The 10,959-nt window shown below is 31.0% G+C and overlaps 1 protein-coding gene across 1 annotated transcript; it reads left to right on the top strand.

The window, feature by feature from the left end:
• The first annotated feature begins 6,182 nt into the window (after window positions 1-6,182).
• LOC139525254 (tomoregulin-2-like) lies at window positions 6,183-10,648 on the top strand. Its single transcript, XM_071320452.1, has 4 exons — window positions 6,183-6,231; window positions 7,328-7,448; window positions 8,954-9,244; window positions 10,530-10,648. Exons 1-4 carry the CDS (start codon window positions 6,183-6,185, stop codon window positions 10,621-10,623), a joined length of 555 nt encoding a protein of 184 aa, XP_071176553.1. The 3' UTR covers window positions 10,624-10,648.
• Window positions 10,649-10,959: the final 311 nt, after the last annotated feature.

Here is a 10,959-nt window from a genome sequence, read left to right as displayed (position 1 = left end):
CTTTAGAAAACGAATCAAAACAATTAAAAAAAACGAATGAAATACGACCTTGAAAAACATAAAAGTGGTACTAGGAATTACTAAAAGTAACAAAGAGAGGCGAAATATACAAGAGGGATATAAAACACAACACAGAAAGCCAAAGATTGTGCAACAGTACAATACAAAACAATACTATATAATGCAATACAATACAGTACCGGTGTTTTGATAAAACAGTCTAAATGTTTACAAGCACCAGACTCCTACGAAACAAAACATACAATTAAAAGCAGACAATTAGGAAATTGTTTTAGTCAAGGATGTCTGACTTGGTACATATGTACAATCCCTACGAAACAAAACCAGACAATTCGCCGTTTCAGAATCTAATGCATCCTGGGAATATTTTCAAAAGTGTACACCAAAACGTCCTGATTGGTTAAAAATGTCACAAACAATGAAAATTTAACCAATGACGTGACGTTATTTTCATTTTGGGGTACGAACAATGAAATTACCCATGATTCTTTAGATTCTGAAACGGCTAATTAGGAAATTGTTTTAGTCAAGGATGTCTGACTTGGTGCACATGTACAATCCCTACGAAACAAAACATACAATTAAAAGCAGACAATTGGGAAATTGTTTTAGTCAAGGATGACTGACTTGGTTTATATGTACAATCCCTAGACCACATGTCATAAAATTGAAAAACGTAAATAAACTTAGGAGGAAATCAGAGAACTTATCCACGTTTCTTGCTTATCATAAACGTTGATGTCTTAATATTTATCGAAACTCAAACTTTGGTGACCGGCTAACCATAGTTTTAATTATTGTTTAAATAACGAGTTTCTCATGTAAGTACAAACCTGTGATAAGTCTTATTCAGTTTGTCAATCTTAAGGAACAGATGACGTAATTATGGTAACGACTATTTGAATATATCCGTCGTCATCCTCGAAATTAGTATTCTATTACGGTTAACCAAGCCGTGATGGCGTCCATATAATGGACAACCAGATGACTTCAATTACACAACTTTAAAAAATGGTATCGCGAGGAGAAGGTCGACTAATCTCTTTTGAATTGTTCAGGTAGACTAGTTTGTTTTCAAAAATGAAAAATATATATCATCTAGCTTCACATTCAATTATTTTCATATGTTCAGGCTTAATGATAAAATTACAAATTAGCAAACCTAAATAAATTATTCAAGTGAGATATCTTTTTAGACGACACGTGCGTTTGGCGTAATGGTAAGTGTAAAATTTTAGTGCTGGTATCTATGATGAGTTAATATACAACCCCTGGGTCGATGCCACTGCTGGTGGAGATTTACTTCCCCGAGGGTATCACCAGCCCAGTAGTCAGCACTTCTGTGTTGACTTGAGTTATCATTGATATGTTCATTATTATAAATTAACTGTTAAAACTTTGAATTTTTGAAATACTAAGACTTGTCTACCTCCGAAATAGATGACCTTAGCTGTATTTGGCAAAACTTTTAGGAATTTTTGGTCGTCAATGCTCTCCAACTTCGTACTTTATTTGGACTTTTAAACACTTTTTTATTCGGGCGTCACTGCTGAGTCTTTTGTAGGCGAAACGCGCGTCTGGCGTAAGTGTAAAATTTTAGTCCTGGTATCTATGACAAGTTTATTTGTAATGGGTAAGCATATTACAAAAATCGAAACAGCATCTTCTATAAAAATTATTTTCTTTTATTTTATACGTTTAAAGTATTTCAATATATATGATATACGTGTATAAATTATTTTATTCATGTAAATGCATTTAAAAAAAAACATCGTTCACTTTTTACACCGCATTAAAAAATCCTTGTCAACAGACTTGACTTTGGATCTGGAAAGAGTTCAACTTCCAAAACAAATTAATATGTTATCCAAAAGTCGCAGTGACTATCAATTGTACATCAATATGAATATAATAAAATATGTGTACTCTGAAGTCTCATCTAACCTTATGATGTATTTAAGTTGTGTAAAAGTCATAACAGTGTATTAAATGATGAATATATAACAAATATTAGCTAGAAGAAACATTTATCCTTTAAAAACAACTTTCAAGTTGCTTAGGAATCGCGATGATGCAAATGTAAATATATTCATCGGTTTCTAAGTGCAACATCTCAGCCAAAAAAGTAAAATAATAAAAATACCGAACAAAAGCTCCATTTTCATGATAAACATAAAAACTAATACGTATACATACCGATTTACAATTGTGTTTTACCAATTCGTTATAACGTTTGACCTAAGGAGTATAATCATTCTGACAAAGGGAATTTATAGAAAAATTCGAATTCGAAAGTCGTCTTAATCGTTGTGGCTACATACAGCTATGCTAAGACATAATGATGATCGAACTAGTGATTAACATCCGGGTTTTCATATGATATGGAGGTTTGTGAAAACTTAGCTGATAATACAAAGTATGAAAAGCAGAGTTACTTCCACCTGTCATTGTTATTTTTTAACTATGGATGAATGATTTAGTGTTTTGTTGTTTTATATGTTTATGTAACATAATTTCAATATCTTGTCTTTACTCAAACAAAGCAAGAAAATGGGTTACAACTTGACATGATATTTTATTCCATTCTAATAAAGTTAATTATAATATAACAATCCAATATGAGATAAAAATCGGCTAATTTCTGTTTCTGATGACGTCAAACGGAGAGAATTAAAACTAACGGAAATTCTTCAACAAATAAAGTAATTTGTCATAATTTGTTGAAAACGATAAAAACACAACAGATTTGCGATAATGTTTTTAATCTGTAAGTTAATACGATTGCCACGTTTTATCTTTAACGCCTCGGAAATTGAAATAATCATTGAAAAATATTTCGTCTTCCTTTCTAATGCAATGAAACTATTTCCTGAAATAAAAAGGTTTTAAAATTTAAATTACTAGAGGAAACCATAGCTTACAGCTGGTCAAATTGTATTTATAGAACTATAAGATACAAATCCAGGAAAAACAAACATATTTTTCAACCTCAGGAAATCGTATAAACTATAACAGGAGCGAGACCAAGACGTTGAGAGGATACACATCTCATGATATTCATGCATTAACCGACATTCAATTCCGAGTCAAGTTCTGGTTTATTTACAGATCATGTTGGCGTTTGTTTTTGTTTCAGTTTAGTGTTTTGGATGTGTACCCTCGTTTTGATTTGTTACCTGGATTTGTTTTCGCTTAATAGTTTATGACTATTGAATAGCGGTATACTACTGTTGCCTTTATTTGAGATATTGATGTTAAAATATTATACAAAAACAAATTGTGAAAATAACTTTGACAAGGTTTGAATAATTAGATCAGTAGAAGTATCAAAACCTCAAATATATGTAAAGTCAGGTGATCCTTTAAAATGAAGCATAAATGTAAGGAAATATCGGCTTCTGTCAAACTCAGTGCATATAGAATATTTTACAATATCAATCAAAGCCTTCGAAAACGTATTTTCTCGTCGCATCAAAGATAAATCGCCAAATTCAGCTGAATAAAGTTCACAGTGGGGTCTTTGATAAAATATAGGTTTTTCTACCTTTTTTACTACCGTTTTCGTTTTCCGTTTTACAGATTCAATTGAGTTAGTTGAAGTTATGCAGGCGTAGTGCCTTACTAGGTAAAGTGTGTAAGTAAAGGCAACAGTAGTATACCGCTGTTCGAAGTCATAAATCAATTGAGATAAATAAAAATCGGATTACGAACTAAAACTGAGGGAAACACATCAAATATAAGAGGGAAACAACAAAACAACAGAAACATTAAAGTGCAACAAAAAAACTAAACGACAATGCAACACACACAGAAACGATGTGTAAGATAACAAGTGCCATTTCTCTGGCTTGGTTCAGAACATTTTAAGAAAAAATGGTGGTTTGAACCTGGATTTGTGGATTTTTTTTTAACCAATACTTATCAATAATTAAAGATTGCTCAAAACTACAATAACTTTGTTTTTTTATGTTTAGTAACCATTCAAATCATTTTGTATCTTATTCTAGCATTTAAGGTTAGAACATATAGCAAAATCGAACATATTACACCTCTATTTTCGGATAAAATAGAAAAAAGAAGAATTACAGCAAGTCACATTCTTAAAAGTATCAATCGAATAAAGTTATTCTTTTTCTCTCTCAAAACAATCAAATTTATTACACCATTTAAATAAAGTACTCTTCACTATTGACATAGATGGACGACTTCACACTAAAATCTATGACAAACGGGAAGATTTCAACCTCCCAATTATCAATTTCCCATTTCTTATAAGTATCATACCCTCTGCCCCTTCTTATGGTGTTAATACGTTATCCACGTGCATGTCACACTATGCGGAGTTCATATACAGGAGTTGCTCCTTACGCAGAAACTGCTCCATCGAAGGTACGAGAAAGGAAGATTAAAAATGACACTCCGTAAATGTTATGGAGACCATCACAAATGGGTTGATCCATATGATGTGTTTTTGTCCAAACTAACTAAGGACATTTTTACCACGTCTTTGATTATGGTTTGCCATTACGTCGTCTGATCTTTTAAGTACCGAACGTGACCTATTCCATATTGTGACTGTTTTGCTGTGTGTGAATTCGCATTGCTATAAGACGTGTCACGGTATTTTGCTATCCAAAATTCATGTATCTAGGTTTTATGTTATATTTGTTATTGTCAAATGTCTTATCGTTTGCAGTTGTAATTCTTACTTTTATTCTGTTCTATTCGTGTGTGAGGGTAAAGATAATTTATCACCGAGTTCATTTATAAGTTTTTAGTTTGGGTCAACTAAACTTACACTATGTATTTGTTTTTCAGTATGATTTAGAAGAAGTTCCGACATAGTTAGATAATACAATTAATTATAAAATTAATAACACAATTTTGTATTAATTAGTATTGTAATTTTAATTATTATTATATACATGTAATATAAATATTAGAAACCTAATCTTGAATTCTAACCTAATTTTTGGAAAATTTTAGAAATTTACCTGTGACGCTACTTTTGTGCGTCGATCTATTCGGCTGACATACAATGCGTTGTTCGGCTGTTCTGTTTTTATGTGCGGATCTAGGTTGTTTTACGTTTTCGTTTTATTCTGTAGTTAGTCGCCACTTCGATGTTACATGGTCATTTTTATAAATTTACTTTTTTCAAAAATATGGATACTAAGGATTTTCGTATTCCAGGCAGATAACCTTAGCCGTATTTGGCACAACATTTTGGAATTTTGAGTCATCAATGCTCTTGATCTTTGTTTGGCTTTCTTTGCTGTTTTGACCTGAGCATCACTGCTGAGTCTTATGTAGACGAAACATGCGTCTGACCTATCCAATTATAAACTTGGTACCTTTAATAACTATTAGCTTGTCGTAATGTTCAATTGTATTATTTATTTGTGTGTTTCTCTGTCCTGTATGTTCTTCCATTTATTTATATTATAGTCCTGTCATGTACTGTTGTCATTTTAGTGTTATATTTAAAATTGTTATCAGAGTGGGAGGTTTGGCTGGCCACAAAACCAGGTTTAACCCACCATTCTTTCTTCAAATGTCCTGTACCAAGTCAGGAAAATGATATTTTTATCTTACAGTTCGTTTCTGTGTATGTTGCATTTAAGTGTTTCTGTTGTGTCGTTGTTCTCCTCTTATCTTTGAGGTGTTTCCCTCAGTTTTAGTTATTTTTTTATTTTTTAAATTAATTTATTTTTTCTAAATCGATAAATTTCGAACAGCGGTATACTACTGTTGCCTTTATTTATAAATAAGAGTTCATTAATACAAAATATAACAAAAAGAAATCATAAAGTTAGCAATGACCAGATATTTCAGAATAAAAGAATATATACTAGTTATAAATACAACTCAGATTTGTTTTTAATTTTTAATGAATATTAGTATATGATTTAGACATTTTAATAGTATCATCCCAGAAGTTGATATTGACCTACGAAATTCACAAAAAACATTAGAAATTAGCTTACGTCATTTCATAAAGTTAAATACGTTTTTTGAGCCTATAGTTGTTCAGGTGAAACAAAATCGTTGACCAACTAAAACACAAGCTATCTTAATAGTTTAAGCTAATATTATGTAAAGAAATGTAAATATGACCTGAATTGTGACCACTAGGTGTCTCTTATCAAGTTGTTTTATGAATGGATGGTTATATGGAAATGATCCGAGTGATACTACTCTACATTACTCGTAAGTCTTTATATATTTTTGGTATTTAAATAAGTTTTGTTTATTAAGCATTAAAGATTTACAGTCGGTAAAATACATTCATAATTTTATGTGTGTCTGTATTTTTTTTAATGCAAAATATTAATTTAAATAATTAATATGAAATATAAATGACAGTAATATGCATTTTAATAACATTATGTATCAATGGAATACCAGATACATTTTTTTACGAATACTTTAGAAGTTTTATATAAGTTCGATATTGAACCCGTTACACAATAGATAGATGTGAACTAAAACTTATATTGTTTCAGTGTCAGTTCAAAATAGTTATAGAGCCTGGAGTCAGTTTCACAAAAAAAGAACTTACGACTAAGATTGATCCTAAATTATGAACAATTCAGAATACTACGTATCAATCTTTGTCCTAAGTATTTTTGTGAAACCGACTCCTGGTATCTATAATGTGTTATTCGCATGTGAGTTGCTACTTTCAATATACAAACGACTTGTTATGAGTGTCGTTTGAGTGTTAATAAACGAGTTAGAACAAATGGAAGAAATATCAAGGCATATAAAACATTTAAAATGATGAGATGTTTGATAACATTTGAAATATGCAATATGTATATATCAACACCAAAGATATGTAATGCGCTATCAAATAAGAGTGGTATGGATTTATGATATAACACAGAAAAAAAGATTTGAAACAAATATCAGAATTCGAACTAATTTATCATTCGATATCCACGTTTTGCGTATTTGATGTCGGCAAGTTTATAAAAGCTCCCGTCATTTGTTTTCTTTCATTGAATTACTGTATTCATTTTTGGTTAGAACAAAGGGGAAGATTTTAGTTAATACATTTTCATATTGAGAAAACATGAAGAATAAAATATAAAAAAATATATTTGTTGTACAAATGATTAAAAATAACTAATCTACTTTCACAATAGCAATGTTTGAGGAAATATAAAGACATAATAAGTGACGATTTTTTTTATAAAAATAAATTAGAAAATTATGTCAACAAAAAACAAGAAATATTTATAATTCTAGAAAACCACTATATATAAATATTCTTACTTTGAATAATATTTTGTTTCTTCAGTTGAATGTGTTAAAGCATCTGACCTCTGTTCTCAAGTCATCACTTTGGACTGTCATACGCAGTATGCTGCAAATGAAGCTGAGGAAGTTTGTGGAACAAATGGAATCTCATATCACAATTTGTAAGTTTTATCCACAGTTTAAGGAAAAAAACTAATAAATATAAGAGTTTATAAGACTTTTACAGATTGCTAAAAAATATACATGTAAAAGATTTATAAAAGGAAAAATGGGGGTCAGTGATCAAAATATTTAAGGCATTCAAATGGATAAAACCAGAAGATTCCGAAAATCTGACAAAAATCCCAAGACATGACAAGAGAACATCCTTTATTTTGATGCAATTTTTATGTAACATTTTTTTTCATTGGTTAAAAGTAACCGTCAAATCCACAGTTGACCAGTCGTAACTAAGGATGTATCCGGCATTTTGAATACATGGATCACCAAATGTTCGATTACTACAATATTATCGAAAATAAAACAACACCTACATAAAAACGCCGTCTTAACGTGATTTTATCCAATATTTAATCGTAGAATTAAAGCAATTACCTTCAGTTCGTAAGTTTTCATTTGCAAGACGTCATGTTTAGTCATGACGCTTTTGTGCAAAAATCCTTCATGAATTTTCGCGTCGCCAGTAAAACTTCATTTGCGATCGTCAAATCACCAATTGACGGTGGCAACTCTTTCAACTACAATACTGTTATTCCTTAAATAGAATAATGTGTAAGGCTGCAACAGAAAACCAGAACAGAAATGTAGTTTAGCTTCGCATGAAGCTTTGCTTTTTATGGTTCTCACAATCGATTTTTATTTATTGCATGTTCACTGTAGATATTATAAATTTGGAGTTTTAATTTCAAAAACATATATATCGAGTCAACGGAATCCTTATGCTCAATTTTTTTTATTCAATTTGAGATTCTTTACCTCGACATGTTAGAAAATTTAATAAATGTTCAACTAATTAATTACGACATCAAGTTGTAGCATGATCAAAGATATGAAAACACCTTTCGAGCTGTTAGTTATACCAGTATAAAGACGACTACAATATCAAAAATCAATACCTTTTGCTGAGTAGAAGCCGTAAAGTCATAATTTTGTATCAATTTCTATTGATATGTCTGCCTTTTTTGAAGAGTTATCTCCCATTTCATTGCATATCTCCATAGGAATTTTAAAATCGTGATTTTTAGTCTTCCTCAAGTTATATTTTGTTGGACTTTCTTCTGTGTATATTTGGGGTATAATGCTAAAGATTAAAACTTAAAAATCTTTTGTTACAATTAGGTTTTGGTCAAATTTATTCTAGATTGACTGGATTACTTCTATACACTTTAACTACTAATACATGTGTCATGCGTATTTGTATATTCCGAAGGCATACTGAATGTTTTACGGAGGGGACCAACCTAGCTGTTTGACTACCTTTCAATTTCGATTAACCGGTTAATGATTCCGATGATTTTATTATCCTACAGAATTGAAATTCCATTTTCTGCTTGAATAAGACTTGTGTTTCTAGTTCTTTTTTGGTAGAGTACGGCCCTCTTAAAAACTTTGTCATTATTGTAGTCTTTCTGTAAGTGATATTTTAAATAATGTTTTTTGTTTTCAGCTGTTATTACGCACAGGCAAAATGTAATTATACTGGATTAGATATTCAAAACGTAGGGCCTTGTTTAGACGACACAAAAACTACTGCAGTAGAATTATCTGGGTCCCCTACCATCAATACATCAAATCATCAAACGACAACCAAGAACACCGTGACAACAACTAAAGCCCCGTCTGCGGATCAAGATCCCATTCAACAGCTATTTTGTACCGGAGTTTCAGCGGGAACTATAGCATGTCCTGACGAACTGGATCCGTATTGTGGTACAGATGGAATATTTTATTTAAATAAGTATGCTCCAAGTAGACTATTTTTGTGTCATTATCTATACTCAGGGCATGCTCTATTTTACTTTTTGAAAATGGTGGAAAGTGCTTAATGTTTCATCAAAAGATTTTCTGAAATGCCTTATCGTTGATAAGGATACACTTTATTTTTACTGAAGTTTATCGGATTCTAAAATTCTCATTCCTAAACACTTCAATGTGTATTGTAAATAAAGGCAACAGTAGTATACCGCTGTTCGAAACTCATAAATCGAAGAAAAAAAAAACGGGTTACAAACTAGACTGAGGGAAACGCATTAAATATAAAAGGAGAACAACGACACAACATTAAAATATAACACACACAGAAACGAACTAAGCATTAGACAAAATCCGATGAGAATAACAAATATAACATCAAAACTAAATACATGAATTTGAGATAGAAAAGTACCGTGACACGTCTTATAGCAATGCGAATTCACACTCAATAATTCTACAAGAGGAAACAAACGACACAACAGAAACACAGCGTTAACATGTAACACACACAGTAACGAACTATAATTATACAATGGACATATTCCTGACGTGGTACAGGACATTAAAAAACAAATGGTGGGTTGAACCTGGTTTTGTGCCATGCCAAACCTCCCGCTTTAATGGCAATATTTAATATAACATTAAAATGACAACATAACATTACAATACTACAATACAAATAAATAGGAGAACATATTGGACAAAGAAACACATGAATAATAGCTAACAAAAGGCACCTAGTTTAAAATTTAATACGCCAGATGTGCGTTTCATCCACAGAAGACTAACTAGTGACGCCCAGATACAAAAAAGTTTGAAAGCCAAAACAAGTACAAAGTTGAACAGCACTGAGGACCAAAAGTTAAAAAAAAGTTGTGCCCAATACAGCTAGGGGTTTCTGCTTGGGATAAGAACATCCTTATTATTTAGAAACAGATTAACATTTTCTGAAACCTACTAAAACGTAACGTCTAGACGCCGTCTTATTAACCGTCGACATGACCTCTACACTAAGTAAAACAAAACAGTAATTGATACTTGATGAATATAAGAATTTATTAACCAAACAAATATCCAATAAGGATATATTTTCAAACGACTCTACAGAGAGCGCACAACATTATCATTTTAGTTGACAAAAAATACTTTAACTTTTCGTAATAGAAAGTATACTGCATATTCTATATTAAAAACATACATCATTAAACAATGCAAAAATGATAACTGTTTATTAATGATGCTTCAACTTTAAACTATTATATTTTCAGCTGTTGTTTTGCGAAAGCCAAGTGTCTTGAAGACTCTTTATCAAAACAACCATTAGATCAGTGTAAAGGAAAGATTTCTAGTAGAGGGAAATAATCTCAAAAAAAGAAAGTACAAAAACAAGTTGTATCGTGAACATAATTGCATAATATTTGTATTTGTTTTGTTCTAAGTTGTTTTATTTTGTTTGAAATAATTAAAGATTTCTCAAAATCGTAGAAAGTTTTTTTTAAATTTGATATCGATGGTTAAGATCTATATTTTTTTAAATGACTGAACAGTGAAGGAAACCTACACTGACACATGAAATGTACAATAACGAACACACAATCCAGAAACTTGTGTACTAGAAAATCCTGCGTTTACGAGACATATCAACCACACTTTTTCGGTAGCCATTAGCAATAAAAAAAAAAAAAAAAAAAAAAAAAA

This window comes from Mytilus edulis, chromosome 5 (assembly GCF_963676685.1).
Source record: "Mytilus edulis chromosome 5, xbMytEdul2.2, whole genome shotgun sequence".
NCBI lineage: Eukaryota > Metazoa > Mollusca > Bivalvia > Mytilida > Mytilidae > Mytilus > Mytilus edulis.
The sequence above is the reverse complement of the archived record's forward strand: the minus strand, read 5'-3'. Positions and strand labels throughout refer to the sequence as shown.